Source organism: Alosa pseudoharengus, unplaced genomic scaffold, assembly GCF_046254945.1.
Source record: "Alosa pseudoharengus isolate Yale_2024_CS ecotype anadromous, Long Island Sound unplaced genomic scaffold, YU_APseudo_1.1 YU_APseudo_1.1_scf_1, whole genome shotgun sequence".
In the NCBI taxonomy this organism is placed as follows: Eukaryota; Metazoa; Chordata; class Actinopteri; order Clupeiformes; family Clupeidae; genus Alosa; species Alosa pseudoharengus.
In genome coordinates this window covers 50,258,480-50,276,640 of record NW_027468564.1, presented here as the reverse complement: position 1 = coordinate 50,276,640, position 18,161 = coordinate 50,258,480, and the positions used below count along the sequence as shown (strand labels likewise).

General features: G+C 45.5%; 1 protein-coding gene across 4 annotated transcripts in view; it reads left to right on the top strand.

Annotated features, from left to right (window-relative positions):
- The first annotated feature begins 705 nt into the window (after nt 1-705).
- cacng2b (calcium channel, voltage-dependent, gamma subunit 2b) overlaps nt 706-18,161 on the top strand; it is a 59,422-nt gene continuing 41,966 nt past the window's right edge. For all 4 annotated transcript variants that reach the window (XM_076291420.1, XM_076291414.1, XM_076291427.1 and 1 more), the window contains exon 1: nt 706-916. In XM_076291420.1, coding sequence (XP_076147535.1) covers nt 706-916 — 211 coding nt within the window. The remainder of the gene's footprint in view (nt 917-18,161) is intronic.

Below are 18,161 nucleotides of genomic sequence, written 5' to 3'. Positions count from 1 at the left end.
AGCTCAATCGGTAGCCCTTTCCGTCTGATTTGAGCGCGCTACATAGCACAGAACACAAGCTAGCCATTAGCCCCATGGAGGATACCACTAGACACGTCCTGATGTCCTCATGAAAACGAGATGTGGAAATGTCAACTGTCTGCTTTAATTTGGCATTTACAAACCTCCCAACATCACATTTAGTGGGTGCTGATTCGTTTAGATATATCACGGGTTTGTTGACAGCAACAGTTGTTTCCTAAGGCTAATGTAGGCTACATTGGAACAGGATACATTTTTATTACTAAAACGAATAATAGTTTATTGCATTTTGGGCCATGTTGTAGAGAATATGAATGCTTTGCCGCGGATGTAGATTCACTTTTGTGATTCCCAACCGGTTGTACTAGGAAGGAAGATTCAGTCTTTTCGCTTAAATTTACCTCATAATAAAAATTTACCTCATCATCCCCTCACCAGTCATCCTGTATCATTTTGCATTCCCCCAAGACACCCTGACTCATTGTGCGTTCTGTTAACCTCTTGGAGTAATAAGAACGATCATAAGAATCCAAACACGTGACACCTTGCCCCTTATCGGCCCTTCTCCGGTCAAAAAAAAAACACTACATTTTTTTTATTTGCTTTGGTCCCCTTAAATTTACAAATATTTATTTCCTATACATCAAGAGGAAAGGGGGTTCCCCTTTCTTGGAATGCGGAAACATGGGTCTTTTTGACCGCGGGGTTCAAATGCTGCTGACCACGGTCGGCGCGTTCGCGGCCTTCAGTCTCATGACCATTGCGGTGGGCACGGACTATTGGCTCTACTCTCGCGGTGTATGCAAAGTCAAGAGCAACAACGAAAATGAGACGAGCAAAAAGAACGAGGAGGTCATGACCCACTCGGGACTGTGGAGGACGTGTTGCCTGGAAGGTAAGGACCAACCTGAGCCGACCTTATTCAGACCCATGCTGACACCTAAATCATACTCATAAAATATAGGCCTGCATATGTCTGCATCTAAAGGACTATACTATGGTTATTTTAACAAAGCCACTGAATCATAGCCTGAAGTGGATCCTTAATTGGAAATAACAGAAGGAGAGTATACTCCATAGGCTACTGAACTGTTTTGATAAAAACGTGAATTATATCTCCAACTTTGACACCTTTCCTGTGCATGTCGGAAATTGACCTGTATGTTTTTTCAGTGGAACTGACAAAACAGTCTTCAGTGAAAAAACATATTGCACACTATGAGTTAAAATTAGTTACCACAGCACACATTTGAAGGCCATTGGATGCACTTCTACATCTGTGGCCCAAAGTTACTGTCTTGCCACAATCATTAGCTACTTGCACTGAGGAGAAATGGTTCTCCTCGCCCTGTTGCTTGGCAGGAGGGCAAAAGGCTGCATGTGAATACTGACTTCCAGGTCTCCTGACATGCTTTACAGCACTTAGAGTAATGTGAGTGATGTTTGGTCCCCGGTAGGCCAGGTTTTGGACGGGGGAAGCGCTGAGTTTTGGCTGCCGTCCTCCCACCAGCGAGAGGGAGGCCATGCGATACTAACTCCACTCGCGGCTCCGGTCGTGTTGTGATGTTTTTGTCGAACAGATTGTCATTTAATTTTCACAGTGGAGAGCCTGTTTTGTCTCGGTTCCCGGCGGTTTCCGGAAAATGCCTTTCATCAGGAGCAGTATTCATGAGATGAAGGCTGTGTCAGTGTGTGATAGTCTTTGATAGACTGAGGTGCCTGGTCTACCTCTGAAATAAGTGGATGTTTGAGCCAAAGAGGCACATTTTCTGGAATGTTTGGAAAAGTGGTTGGATGGAGGTTATTTGATGGTCTTAGAGTACTTCTAAATGCTTTGTTAACTGAATCCTCTAATTTATCAAAGACTTTCCTTCTCTCTTTCGTTCTATCTTTGTTCTTACTTATCTTGCCCTCTGTCTTGGGCCAGTGTATGGAAGCTGTGGATAAAAGTTGGTCAGCATCCAGTGGGATGTGTGCAGACTGAGGGTGTGTGTGTGTGTGTGTGTGTGGGAGTGAGAGAGAGAGAGAGCATGTGTGTTTGTCCTTCTGTGGCTTCTGCCATGTCCTCATGTTGTACCAGACTCATAACCTACACAGGCACACACACACACACAGTGAATCACACATGTATGCACACGGATGTCAGACATGCACACACACACACACACACACACACACACACACACACACACACTTGCACACTTGCATAATGCAAATGCCCATAGACTCAGTCAGACATCAGTCTGATCAGTTTCTGTAGTAAATACATGGTGTGTGTGTGTGTGTGTGGTGTGCTCGTGTGCTCGTGTGTGTGTGTGTGTGCTCGTGTGTGTGTGTGTGTGTGTGCTCGTGTGTGTGTGTGTGTGTGTGTGTGTGTGTGCGTACTTATGCCCATGGCAGAGCGTGCGCACCAGTCAATGGCGTGCGTGCCATGGCGCTGTGCTTTTGCTGCCGTTCGCCGGGCATTTTTTCGACACAGGATTGATCGGGGGCCTTGTTGTCTGTGGCACCAATGAGACAGGAAGAGAGGGCTGCGGCCCCGTCGTTACATAATTGAACTTTGACCCACTTGCCCACGGGGTCGGGGGGCGGCGGCGGCGGTGGTGCCGGTCATCTGTACACTTACGCGGTCAAAAACCTGCCAACGCTTATGTCAAGGGGCCAGGACCGGGGCAGATGCCCCCTCCATTTCCTCTCTGGGACTACGTTGCGGCTCCTCTGTGTGTGTAGCTGTCGGAAAGAGACCCAGTTTCAGCACCAGTGCCCGGGCTGACCTGAGGTCAGTGGCGGCATGTTGAAGGTCGTGGGTTGGGGGGGATGTGCTTGTTTGAGTGGATGTCTGGATGGAGTTAGAAAGCTGCGGTGGACACTGTAGTAAGGTGATTGAGGTGTGTGTGTGTGTGTGTGTGTGTGTGTGTGTGCGTGTGCGTGTGCGTGTGCGTGTGCGTGTGCGTGTGTGTGTGTGTGTGTGTGTGTGTGTGCGTGTGTGGATTGACGGTGTCCTGACGAGGGGTGGAAAGAGCTGACATTGAGTGGTCTGGCCAGTCGGCAGTTTGTTTCACATCCCACACACACACACACACACACACACACACACACACACACAGAGACGCCAGAATGAGGGGGCATCTGTCTCTCTCTCTCTCTCTCTCTCTCTCTCTCTCTCTCTCTCTCTCCTGCGCTTGCGGATGCCAGGCCTATTGATTGATGGATTAGTTGTGGGTGTGCATGCCTGTCACGGTATAGACCCCCCCTCCCTGTTGAATGAGTGGGCACATGTGTGTGTGAGCTGACTAGACTAGTAACTAGTCAAACCCACACTCCTGATTACATGAAATCGGAAATCCCTTCCTTCCTCTCTCTCTCTCTCTGAATCTCTGTTGCATTTGACAGATTGATGTTTTAATCTCATATGTTGTTCTTGGTATTCTATTCTATACCTGTGTGTTTCTGTAGCAAGCTCTATCCATCCTAGTGAGTTAACACTGTAACACTGTAATGCAGCCATATTGTGATCATTTCACAGCGCTTTCACCCCCCCCCCCCCCCCTTTAGACTTTAGACTTCCACCCCTTCTTTATCAGTGTCAGTCCTGCATCTCAAGCAAAGACATAATCATACTCAGAAGACGGGTATTCTGAAATGTGTTAAGGGAGGTTTCGGGTTATGGGAGTGTATGTAGTAGTGTGTAAGCGTAGGCCTTACATGCCAGTGCATTTGGCTGTGTGTGTTTGTGTGTGTGTGTGTGTGTGTGTGTGTGTGTGTGAACCATATCCATGCAGGGATACAGCGTTTTGAGGAGGGCATTTTATACTGCGTCAAGGAGCGCCTCTCCAGCTCAACGGCAAAACGGAGCAAACAAAAGCATGTGTCACCTATCTATTATTCATGCCCCTCTGTGACTGCTTCAAATGCACTTAGAAAAGTTGTGTGTGTGTGTGTGTGTGTGTGTGTGTGTGTGCGTGTGTGTGTGTGTGTGTGTGTGTCTGTGTATTTATGTGTGTGTTTTAGTTTGAGAAGTGAGCCCTCACATTTGGAGCCGGCGTCTTCCTTGGCCGTTGTGGCATTTTGTGTCTCACTTTTAGGGAGTGTGCGTGTGTGTGTGTGTGTGTGTGCGCGCGCATGTGTCTGTTTTCTCCTTGATGTTCATTCCACACAGAAGCCCATTCATTCATCTCAGTGTCTGTCTGGCTTGGCTTGCCCTCCATCCACCAGCAGGCCCCTCTGATTGAGATGAATGGAGGTGATTAGTGCCCGCCAGGCGCCACCTGACTGGGGCAGGGCCCCAACCGTAGGGGGCAAGAAGAGGAGTTTTGAACCTGCAGGTGTGTGTGTGTGTGTGTGTGTGTGTGTGTGTGTGTGTATGTGTGTATGAGAGAGTGTAGTGGGAGTAATGGGACACACCGTGGCTGTGCCAACACCCTGTTACGTCCTGCAACATAGCAAGGTCCAGTGGTGGGCCCAGACCTCTCCAGCAGCCTGTGTGTGTGTGTGTGTGTGCATGCGTGCGTGCGTGTGTGTGTACATGGAGACGAGTGAGAGGATATGGTACATCCATCAGCTGTAATCTATGACTTGCCAATGGACCGGGATATAAATTCATGAGTGCGTGCGTGTGTGTGTGTCATGCTTTTGAGAGCACAGTTACAGACACAGGCTGAGAATTATAAACACAGATTGGTCCAGGACCAGGAGGCATACAGACATTACGCAGGCCGATTTGGGCATTTCTAACCTGGCTGCAGAAGTGCTGTTGTAGACATAAAGACAACCGTCCCTGGCAGGTGAGTGCACAGACACATTACTGATGCGATAACATTGCTGAAGAGACATGGCAGAGTGTTGTCCGTGTTTTTGAGTTAACTAGCCAACTGCCCACAAACGTGGCACGCAGTGACCATAAAGAGCACATTTGGCACTAATGAAAGCTAACTAGCCAAATTAAGAATTTCAGCTGTGCATTTGACAAATCATTATATTTAGGTATAATTTACAGCATTTGGCAATGTTTGGCTGTAAAAAATTGCTGTTATATTTCTTGCAGGGTTTTTCGCAGCTCAAAACTGAGAATGATGTCTGAATGAGTCTGAATGAGTCATGGTCACGTGACCATGTAACAGCTAAATTAACTTAAGGATGTCATAATGACTAGTTGTTTCCAAAAATGACCTTACAAATGGTAAACTGCATTATGTCGCTTTAATGTCATTTGTCGAAAGCGCCCTTTTGTTCAGAATGTCACCTCAGTTTGCTGTGGAGGTGCTGATCTTTTCTGTCTGACACATGATTGGACAAGGACATGCCCCCCCCCTCTCTTTTTCTCTCTCTCAGTCTCTCTGTTTCTCTCACAGGTTGTACCGAGTGAGACTGAGGTTAAATAGGGCTATCTGACACACACAGTCAGACTCAGGTGTGTGTGTGTGTGTGTGTGTGTGTGTGTGTGTGTGTGTGTGTGTGTGTGTGTGTGTGTGTGTGTGTGTGTGTGTACAGTTATTTTTTTCTGCGTGTCAGCATACTGTGCCACTTGGGGGATGGATTAGTATATGTATGTGTGTGTGTGTGTGTGTTTTTAAAAAAATAAACAGATCTGATAAGGATTATCCGGCCCTTGTTTGCCAGTGAGGCTAATGACCGAGGCCTATGCCGGCTTTAGCTAGTATTATGACACAGCCAAAATAAACACAAACCCACATCACACACACAGGATTATAGGCTGGAGTTAAAGAATACTATTATCCCTGGCACTGACCCAGGGAGACTAGCAAAGTTGGGCAACGTTTTTCTCAGACAATGGAGGGAAATGTAATGAAGGGAAGATTTGCTACAGTTGCTTATTTCTCTCTCTCTCTCTCTCTCTCTCTCTCTCTCTCTCTCTTTCTCTCTCTCTGTCAGAGTGTAATTTTATGGTTATGTTCTGTGGCAATGTGTGTGTGTGTGTGTGTGTGTGTATGTGTGTTTCTGTTTCTGTCTGTGTTGGTGTATGGACATACACAGATGTGTGCATCCATCATCCTTAATAGCACAAACTGAGCAGTATAGTGCTGATGTGTAGGTTGAGGTGTAATTCCTACTCAGTCCTATCTACAGTGTAGAGAGCAGTATAGTGCTGATGTGTAGGTTGAGGTGTAATTCCTACTCAGTCCTATCTACAGTGTAGAGAGCAGTATAGTGCTGATGTGTAGGTTGAGGTGTAATTCCTACTCAGTCCTATCTACAGTGTAGAGAGCAGTATAGTGCTGATGTGTAGGTTGAGGTGTAATTCCTACTCAGTCCTATCTACAGTGCTGCACAATCATATGCAAGCTTCAGCATAGTGAATGGGGTTATTTTAGGCATAGAGATTAAAGACTAGATCTCAGGTTCACACCCAATCACTAAATTGAACATCAAATATATATATATTTGGGCACAGACACTGTAGAGCAATCAAAAGACAAATTTCCACAACAGTGGACGATAGAGATTATTATTGTTGTTATTATAATTATTATTATTATTATTATTATTATTTGCAGTAGGTGTTTAATTTCCAGGATATTGCAAAGGAAAGGGGGATGCTAACTTGTCTGATGCGTTTCTGCTCCCTGCTCCGGGACGCAGCCGTAAAGCCTTTATTGCAGAAGGGCCCGTGCTGATGGAGTAATAACAGCATGCAGGCTGGCTGGACACAGACGGCTCCGCTGTAAAGAATCTGCTGTCCACCTCCTGCCCCACGCTCTCTTGCATTGCATTTGCTGTGCACCCCTGTTTTATTTTTAGAATCTGTTATGATCTATCTTTATCTTACACAAAGGGCCATGGGAATCAATATCAGATATTGTGCAAGCTTGTGGTTGCTCTCTCTCTCTCTCTCTCTCTCTCTCTCTCTCTCTCTCTATCAGAGTGTACTTTTATGGTGTGTGGTATGGTTATGGTGTGTGTGTGTGTGTGTGTGTGTGTGTGTGTGTGTGTGTGTGTGTGTGTGTGAGAGAGAGAGAGAGAGAAAGAGAGTCTGTGCATCTGTAAATGTGTGTGTGTGTGTGTGTGTGTGTGTGCGTGCATCCATGTAGACCCATGTGATACAGTGCCTCTGATCCGGGGCCATGCGGCAGTGAAGGTGAAGTGCAGTCGTCGCTCGTCTCTCTCTCTCTCTCTCTTTCTCTCTCTCTCCATCTTTCCCTCTGTCTCTCGCTCTCTATCTCTCTCTCTCCCTCTACCTCCCTCTCTCTCTCTCTCTCTGTCAGTGCACTTTTATGGCCGTCAGGGGCACCACCTGCGACGAGCACACACACATACAAACACACACACACACACACACACACATACACACACACTTCACTTCACCAGGCCGCATTGTCAGAAGAGGGCCGGCCGGTTTGAGCCCCTTAGTTACTCCTAACCTTTTCAAAGTGTCCTTGAGCCTGACACTGAAACCCCAAAAAGTGCACCTGACCGACAGCGTAGGTTGGCACTGACCGTGCGTATGAGTGCCAACGGCTATCTGAGGCATTAACTTGTTAAAGCACTTGAAATGGCCTGCTGAGGAGAAAAGGACTGTCTAAATGTGGCCCATTTACCAAAGGCAGGTTACTGGAATGGGTAGACAGGCCGAGGTGATGAGGTTTTAATGCTGTGTTCCTACTCTGAAATCGTTGTCTTCACTCAACCTCTGCCGGAACCAGACAGGACAGAGTAGGCACTTGCAGTAGTTGCAGCTTCCAGTTTGAGTTGGAACGTGCCAAGACTGTTAGGCAATTAATCCGTGACTTGATGTGGAATTGGGGGGTTGGGACATAATTAAAATATGTAATTATTGCAATGTAAAGAATTAACCTCTGTATAATAAACAGTTTAATCAATGATGGGATTGCTCGTCAAACATGCAATTATTATCTTATTTACTATCGTATTTATTATTTATTATTATCTCCTGGTTTTTGTCAATAAATAATCCCCATCATTTGTTTATTTTAATGACCTATAATTGGACCCCTTCCTCTCTGGCTGCTGTGGTGTCCACTGCCTGGTTTCTCATCAGCAGGTAAAGCAGTATGGTAAACCAGTCCTCAGTAAACTGCAGGGATTTCATCATATTTATTTCCCGTCCCACCTGTGCAGGTTAGAGGCGAAACTGTGTCTTTATTGTGTGGAATCGAGTTAGTATTTCTTAAGTATAAGTATATATACTTTTTTGATCCCGTGAGGGAAATTTGGTCTCTGCATTTAACCCAATCGGAGAATTAGTGAAACACAAACAGCACACAGTGAACACACAGTGAGGTGAAGCACACACTAATTCTGGCGCAGTGAGCTGCCTGCTACAACGGCGGCGCTCGGGGAGCAGTGAGGGGTTAGGTGCCTTGCTCAAGGGCACTTCAGCCGCGGCCCACTGGTCGGGACTCGAACCGGCAACCCTCCGGTTACAAGTCCAGAGTGCTAACCAGTGGGCCACGGCTGCCCACAAACTGAGTTATTATTTTGTATGGAGTCATATCTGTTTGTATTTTATTACAGTTTTTCCATTTTTTTATTTCAAGATTTACAGTGTAGTTTTCAAAAGCCTTCTGGATGCCAGGTCTGAAGTCACAGTGAAGTTCCTGCACGACCTACCACGTGGTGCATAGGGTGTGTTTGTGTGTCTGTGTTTGTGTGTATAATCCTGATGTGAGATGTCAGGAGTGTCAGGCCTGACTGCTTCCCGCTGGAAGGGTCAGTGTAGATGGGTCCTGCAGACGCTGTAGCCCAGAGGGCTGGACAGTGGAAGTGGTCGGGGGGATAGAGTGAGCCGTTCCCACCCCTACAGATGCCTCTTCGCACCTAGTGGGAGAGGTGCTGGCAAGGTCTGACCCTAATTCCAGTGGCATCTGGAGAGCCAAGAAACAGGTAGTGTGTGTGTGTGTGTGTGTGTGTGTGTGTGTGTGTGTGTGTGTGGCTGTGAGTGTCACCTGGTGTGATTGACGGTCTAGGACCGATGTCGGCATTTGTATGATTGTGTTCATTGCATAACTTTTGCATTGTAACTCACCGACTGCAATTAGTAATTCTAGACATTTGCCTGTGTCATGAATCTGATATAATATTTGTAAAATCCTTCCCTCTCTTTTCCCCTCTCTCTCCCCTCCCCCTTTCTCTCTCTCTCCGTTCTCTACTCTATTCTAACAATGCATAGATAAATGCCCAATGCACGTTGCCAGATGATCATATGTATCACATCTGCACACATTGATGTCTTCGCCATATGTCTGCCATGCAATCATGTGTACTAATCGTGTACCTCTGCACTTCCCGTGTACTAATCGTGTATCTCTGCACTTCCCGTGTACTAATCGTGTATCTCTGCACTTCCCTGTGTACTAATCGTGTACCTCTGCACTTCCCTGTGTCTCTGTGTGTTGTGGTATTTGCTCCTCTCATGTCTCTTTCAGGGACACATACCTGAGAAGGCAGGAACACAGATGTACAGATTACACACAGATTACACAGATTACACACACACAGACGTACATTACACACGCTGACAAATGTTTCACTATGCCACGGCTGGCAGCCTATATGCTTATTATTGCTCACATACATTATATAAACAGCTAACATTTATAAGATGTTATTCATTTATTTATTTTTTTTGCTTTGTGTGTTTCCTTGAGTATGAGGGCTGAGTGCAGGATAACCCTGTTATCAGTTCATGCTAAATTACAGAGACCTGATTCAATACGAGTACAAGCAGAAATGCTCCTCGTAGGAAGGAGCACATACACCCACTCTCCCACTCGGAGGCACGTGCGAGAGAGAGAGAGAAAGAGAGAGAGAGAGAGAGAGAGAGCATCTCAGCCATTATGTAATGCCACTTATGCAACATACACATACATATATACATCAGTAGGGATTTCCCGAGAGAGAGAGAATGAAAACCCCCCAACAGTCTAGTGTGGTCTACACTGAGACCAGACCAGTGTGTGTGTGTGGGGGGGGGGGGGTTGGTGAGTGGTTGTACGCATGGCCTTGGGGGGGGGGGGGGGGGGGGGGTCCCAGTTTAAAGGGGAAGGGTCAGACCACGCTCCACGCCCCTCAACCCCCCCGGCTCAGGCTCAGCGCTGGCTGGCTGGCGGCACAACAGGCTGAGCGGGAGGGCTGGATCGCACATGTAAAGGCCCGTGTAATGTATCGATCTCCGCGGTCGATGCATAAAATAATTGAAGGGGGTCACACCTTCGATGAGTAGCTCTGGTTTTGTTTCCGAGTACACACACACACACACACACACACACACAGAACACAGCAACAGAACCAAGCCCTGGGTGGAGTCTGTGCATAGCACGGGGGCATCTTTTGGGAGATAATTGGGTCTCTTGCTGTTTCTCTTTGCTCAGTTTCTGTGTTGCCCCTCTCCACCCAGAACATTGTGGCCACACTCACTGAACATACATGAACACAACACAAGCAACTAGGTTCTTGGCAACCATGGTGTAATGCTACACACACACACACACACATAGGCACACACAAACGCATATTTGGTTCTTGGTAATACTTAGTCTTGACACAGAAGATGTTGTGCGTCAATCTTGGTAATCTGTGACTTGTTTGTGTGACTGCACATCGTCATGGGAAATAGAGCGTCACATTATTATTTTAAAAAAGGGTACACAAAAAGAAAGAAAGAAAGAAAGAAAGAAAGAAAGAAAAGAAACACATTCTTCCCCTGCTCCTCCTCCTCCCTCCCCTGCTCCTCCTCCTCCCTCCCCTGCTCCTCCTCCTCCCTCCCCTTGCCTCCTCCTCCTCCCTCCCCTTGCCTCCTCCTGTCCTCTTCTTTGTTTCTCCCTGTTTCTGTAGCTCAGGTTAAAAATAGAGATGACCCGCTATTAAACTGCGCCTGCGAAAAAAAAGCCTTTTGCCCAGCGTTGCGAGAGGGATGGAGGACATTAGTGCATGAGGGAGCATTCAAGGTGCCGTTTGAGGTTGTTGCTGTCCCTGTATCCCAGTGAAAAAGTGTGTGTGTGTGTGTGTGTGTGTGTGTGTGTGTGTGGTTGCCATCCCAGTACCCTAGTGAAAAAGAAAAAGAAGGAAAGAAGGCCCATAGAGTGCACTAGAGAAGTTTGGAGAGAGAAGGTGTCCATCTTGGTAGAAACAGACTGGATAACGAAGATGTTTCCAGTCTATTATTCCCTTGTCCCTTACTTCCATGTACCCCTGCTCTCTCTCTCATTTGGAAATAATGTGAAGGCCTAATGTTGCTGTAGCATTAGGATAATACAGTGTTTTATTCCCCATAAGAGTGAGTAGACACTGTCTTCAATGTTGCTGTAGCATTAGAAAAATACAGTGTTTTACTGGTCAATGTGATCCCTGCCTAAGAGAGAGGTATAAAAATGTGGAATACTGATGCTAAACCTTCACAAAAACACATGCACACACACACACACAACCCCTAACTGAGACACACACACAGCTCTTCTGAGTTCACAACACACAAACACACGCACACACACACACACCCTAACTGAGACACACACACAGCTCTTCTGAGTTCACAACACACACAAACACACACACACAACCCCTAACTGAGACACACACACAGCTCTTCTGAGTTCACAACACACACACACACACACACACACACACTTATTCCTTTCAGACTGACAATGGGCCTCTCTTGTTGTCGGCGTAGCCCTCGTGGGGCCCTGGGTGTGTCACTACGAGTCCTCTGCTGTCGTCCCTTTTAACCTCGCCTCTGACAGCAGCGTACACCGCCTGCCCACACCCTGTGCCCTTCCGCCCACCCCCAACCACATCAGCACCTGGTCTGATCCCAGACCTGTCAGTGGGGGGGCAGAAGCCGTCTCTCGGGGGGAGAGATATGGAGGGTACGTCCCGTAAAGCAGGGGGCCGCTGCTGTCTTGTCCTCTCCCCATAGGCTCGGCAGCAGGGGGCGGGAACTGTCAGGGCACATGTGTTTCCAGGTCAGTTGGCTGTGTGTAGACACACCTGGTTGACAGGGAATGTTGTTGTCATGGGAATGGTAGATTGACATGTTCTGTTGCCATGCCGCCACTGCCACTGCCACTCTCCATTTACGTTCTGCTGACTAAGAGTGTCAGCTTGTCTTAAAGAATTTGAAGTTATTTAAAAAAAAAAAAACGTAGGAAAGGGTAAATTAAGAGGAAGAGTTATCAAACTCTGGGGATAATGCTCAGAAGTCTTTCTCTGCTTTTTGCGATAGAAAAAAACTTTGAATGGATTTTTCAAATCAAATCATTTTAAGTTATTTTACGGAGCGGTTGATGGTCGGTTGAAAATTCACTCCATTCAAGGGCGGAGGAAAAAAAAGAAAGGGAATTGGGAGGTTTTCTCTGAGGCGATGCTGTACCAATGCAGGGGATTTAAAAGGAAACAGAAGCGAAACCCAGCGCTGCTCTATTCTGGGCGCTCTCGGCCGATGCTGTCCTGATTTGCACTCCCTACTTCCTCTCGCACCTGTGCCGTTTCCAAACATGGCCTCTTACCTGTTCTATGGTCCCTCTCCCTTCTCTACGCATCTCTCCTCTCTCTGTTATTCATCTCCTATTAGGCTTTTGTCTTCTCTCTCTCTCTCTTTTCTCTCTCTTTGTGTGTGTGTGTGTGTGTGTGTGTTAAAAGCAAGAGGATGTCCTTGTGTGCGTTGATTGTCACACACACAGTCTTGTGCTTGGTTTTCTTCCCCCTTCTCTTTTGTTTTGCCTCTTGGAGTAATGAGTCTCTGTGTGAGTGTTGCTAGAGTGGTGAGGTGTGTGTGTGTGTGTGTGTGTGTGGTTGTGCGGATGAATAAGACAAACATTACAATAAATCTGAAGAGGAATTGGGCTCACACTTCCTATCCATCTTTTCACACAGACAAGACATGGGGGCTGCTGAATGTGCTGCTCCTATTGGTCAGCGGTCATCAGGAGGAAGATGGATAGTGGCCAGTAGATTGGTAGAGGAAGTGTCCAGCGATGCATACATAGCCGCATAGCTTGTTTTTTTTATGTCTGGCTGATACCTTTAAACCCATTGTGTTTTGGGGGTTTGGGGGGAATTGGTGAAGTTGTCAACGGATGATGCTTGTAGAGCTATTTTGTTTTCTGTTTTGCACTTTTAGTTAGGACTTTTAAACATGAAAGTACTGTCAGCGCTTCTGAAATTAGAGTGCGCTCTTGTGTTTTGGGGGGTGCCACTATTGTTGTTTTTCCCCACAGTCAGTATAACGTCCCAAATAAAACCCTGTGAAACCTGTACAGTTACGGCGCTGTGATCTGTGAGGGAAGCAGTCGCTGTTTCAGATTGCTCTGCGTCTCTCTGCTCCCTCTCGGTCGCTATGGGCGGCAGCTCTAATGTTTCCCATGGTGTGTGCAGTCAGTGTGCTGCAAGAGCTGTGAAGGGACTTTATTGGGTCAAGTGCTTTGGATTCGTATCGCGGTTAGCGTCTTCGGTTAAATAGGTTAATAGGCTAACAAAGCGTTAGCCCCCCTCCCCTCCGCAACCCAACCCCTCCATCCCTATCCCCACCCCAAGAGACGGAGCTGCAGTCTGCAGCGCTTATACGATCCCTCCGTGCTCCCCTTACCCTCTGCCTGGCCTCTACAGAGCCATGTCATGTGGGCACGTGCAGGCTGGAGCCTGATGTTAGCGCTGAGATGCCCTGGTTCAGCTAGCATAGCTCCACTCCCTTTGGAGCCTTTTTCGGTTTTTTTTTTTCTTCTTCTTTGGTTTAGCAATAGCCGACATTTCTGTTAGCAGAGCCTCATCCCAGCCTGTTGGGTGCTAGCGATAGCCGCAGAGCCACAAAGCAGTCTGCTCGAGCACATGGTTGCTCTGCTTAGCGTATTGCTGCTTAGCATATTTCCACTGTTCTCCTATTAGTGAACCAAATGCAGTCAATGGGTTTGGTGTGACCTAAATTGTCTGAATGAAGAATGTTTATGATAGGCGCTTATGGGCTACTGATAGCTGCTGAAAGGCTAATCGATGCAATATATCATCATCAATTGTTTAATGACACAGGAATTGTAGCTAGATGTCTCCTATGGGCCTACTCAGATTCATGAGATGATTGCGGTTATGCTAAGAGGTTTCTGTGGAATTCTTTGGTAATGTGACCCAGCTGACATGTGATATGTAGGGACAAGAGTGGTCTTTTAATTGTTTTCGGGACTTGGATGCTCAAGCATCACACTGGATAGAATGGACTGTAATTGACCTACCAGTTGCTATCTAATGGTAGTGAGACTTATAACATAACATATGACTGTGAACACAGTGGAACGATGACACAGAAACAGCCTCCATTTACTCCCAACAGCAAATCTAACACACACACACACACACACACACACACACACACACACAGATATCAGCAGGAATACACTCTTGGCCAACATACACTCTCGCCCAACAGGCGACAGATACACACACACACAACCCAAGCATCAGATAAAAAAAGCTGCAGCGAGATACCTCACTGAATACTGGATGCGTTCCACTCTCTCTCCCTCTCTTCCTCTATCTCTCTTTTTCTCTATCTCTTTCTCTCTCTCTCTCTCTCCCTCTCTCTTTATACACACTCTCTCTCCCTCTCTTCCTCTATCTCTGTCCCTCGTTCTCTCAGCTCAGGAGAAGAAATCAATAGCTACAAATTAATCATTCTGCTGGAGGCGGTTTAGGAAGGGAAGAGAGAGAAAGTGAGAGAGAACAAAAGAGAGAGAAAGAGAAGGATAGAGAAGAAGTGAGAGAGAGAATGAGAGAGGGGGGAAAGGAGGTTAGAATGGGATGGGTGAGCAAGCTTGTGAGAGAGAGAGAACAAGAGAGAGAGAGAAAGAGACAGAGAAGAAGAGATGGAGTGATAGAGAGAGAGAGAATGAGAGAGGGGGGAGGGAGGAAAGGAGGTTAGAATGGGATGGTTGAGCAAGCTTATGTGAGAGAGAGGGAGGGAGAGAGAGAGAGAGAGAAAAGTAATTGTGGCCATTTTAAAACTTCAGTATTTCATCTGCTTGGTCCATGAGGTCAGTGCATTGGTGCCAAGAGCGTATCCCATGTGCTGAGAGTCCCGTTCTCTCAGTGGGCAGCTCTTGCTAAATGTGATGGAGGGCATGGCTGTGTTATTAGTCTGGAGGGGAAAAGGCCCATGGAGTGGACCATACAGCATTGAAAGTGAGTGAGTGAGTGAGTGAGTGAGTGAGTGAGTGAGTGAGCTACACATCGATGTGCAGAGCCAGAACAGATAGCCTAGCACTGATGGTATAGCACTTGCCTGTGGACAAAGTGGACTGTACCTTGTGCAGCAGCTTGCTAGCAGAAGAGGGAACGTTTCTCATTTCACATACTGTATATAGGTGGAGGGTCTAAAGGGTACAAATGTATAGTTAAGACCAAAAGTATTCATACCCCTGGCAAATATTGATTTAATGTTGATTTTCTCTTGACCAATATGTTTGTTCTGACTGGAGATGACACTGCCACATGCCAATAGGTTGTAAGACAATGTGGTAGAAACATGGAATCAAAAAATAAGCGTTTTTAATTTTTTTATGAAAAATGTCCACAATTATTCATACCCTTTTAAAATAATCACTGGAAACATCTTTATTTGCAATCAAAACTCTCAAAATGGTTCTTATAATACGTACCAAGCTGCTCCATGTCTCCACGATGATCGTAGACCGTACCTTTTTAGCTGCAATCGGGTTTTGAGGCAGAAACGATTATTTGCCATCACCCTGGCCTTGTACTCACTTTTTTGACGGATTGAGGTCTGGACTCTGGCTGGGCCACTCTAAAATATGACATTGTTCTCTGTTAACCATTTCTTGTTTGGCTGTATATTTTGGATCATTGCATGGTTTAGTGATCCAATGATGCCTATTGGGGCAGGTCTCTTTGCACACTGCCTGACCTTTTCCTCCAGAATCTCAGTGTAGCCTTTTGCTTTAGTGTTACCGTTTACTTTGAGAAGGTCACCAGGTCCCCCTGGTTGAAAAACATCCCAAAAGAATACTTTTCTAAACATGCAGTATGAAAATGCCCTAAGGTATGGATTCTGATGAGTACTGGCACACAGGTAAATGCTGCTAGCTAGCAGAGTATCAATGTGTCCATGCAAACGAGAAGATACAAATGCAGAAGCAGTTATACCTCCCATAACAGAAAAAAGATTTACAGTACTTACTGAAGATACCTTTGTGTAGGGCTGGGATAAACGATTATTTTTTAAACGATTAATCTAGCGATTATTTTTTCGATGCATCGATTCATTTTTCAGTCCGATTCGATTTCGATTCGATTCGATTATCGATTATCTCCCCATTAATTGACTAAAAGCAATTTATACATGTTGATTTAGGCCCACGGTTGTCAAACTGGGGTACGCGTACCCCCAGGGGTACGTGGACTGATTTCAGGGGGTACGCGAAAAAAGATCGAAGTCATATGCCTTTTCAAACGTTTTCTCTATCCCACGTTGGGAACTTAACTTCCGCATTTGCACTGCACATTAAAAACTTATTTTCTCCGCATTAACAAAATATTCGAGAGTGGAAACAGAGAGGGTAAATTAGTGAACGTGCTTGCAGATTCAAACATGCGCTCTTCCTCCAAGAAGAGGCGACTCGGAGCTCAAACACGCGACAGCACTTTACCTCGGGAAAGCCACCTTGCCTCGCTGTGAAACAGTACAGCCTTTTGGTCAGCTCCCATCTCCTCTCGAAGTGCGGAGAATAGACACGCTTTTAAGGGCCGGGTCTTGATGAAATTCAACACTCTCACAACCTCGTTCAAAATCTCATTCAGGTCGGGACTAACTAAGCTGCCTTGACACGAGCGCTTCCATATGAATAACACAGTGCGTCCATTGCGCATCGGGTGCTACCTGGGCCTAGGCTACTACAGATAAAAAAAATAATAAAATAAACTCCTGTTTTTCACGTCAGTTCGCGCCCCACCTGGCATGTCTCCGCGACCCACAGTTTGAGAAACGCTGACTAATGAACATTTCTTGACGAAGCTGGCCTATCTTAGCGATATATTTGGAAAGCTCAATGAGTTAAATCTCCAGTTACAAGGCAAAGACAAGCACCTTGAAGATAAGATCACTGCATTCAACAAGACGATTGTGTGTGAGATTAGGTGCAGATCTATTTAAAATCATTATATTCAGCACATTTGTAGGCCTATCATATGTTGACTATTGATGAGATTTGTATCATATGTTTATGATCCTATTCACTATTCTCGACAAAATTGATAAAAATAAATATTAATAAAACAATTTTAAAAAAACTTGTTAACAATTGGTGGTGTTGGGGGTATTCCGGAAGATCATAATGTCTCAGGGGGTACATGCCTGTTAAAAGTTTGGGAACCACTGATTTAGGCTATATATCTGAATGAAAAAAAACATGAATTCCAATTTATGCAATTCATTGCAATTTATGTTTATTGCTCTTAAAATTCCAAAATAAAAGACTATACAAGTGCAAAGTAATGCATTCTTAGTCAGAGGTAGCATTCAATAAAGTTCAGTAGTGTATAGGTCTAATTGAGTGCCTGTCACTTTAAGACGTTCGTAACACTAACGCAGTTAAAAGGCTGCTGATTGGATGCAATTCATGTTTATGGTTATGGTTATGGTTATGGTTATGGATTTAGCAGACGCCTTTGTCCAAAGCGACACATAAATACAAAACAACATAATAATATTTAAAATTGAACAGGGAACAGATTAAAATGTAGGTCAAATATAGTAAGGAGAATAGCTGTAGTACACAATAATATAAATTCAATCAATAGCCTAATAAAAAAGCAATGTAAAAAAGGGGAAAGGCAATAATAAAACAATAATGTCAATTCAATCAATAATATAAAAACAATGACATGCTAAGACTACATTAAGGAGAATATCAATAATAAACAATAATGTCAAATTAATTAACAGCCCAATTAAAATAAAACAACATTATATAAACCATAACACATAAGCGCTTAAACAACTAAGTATATGTTGAATAGGAATGTCTTTAGACCCCTCTTAAACGACCCAAAACTACCACAGGAACGGAGAGCACTGGGCAGTTCATTCCACCAACATGGAACCACTGAAGAAAAGAGTCTGGAATTAGACCCAGTTTTCATGACTGGTCGACACAACA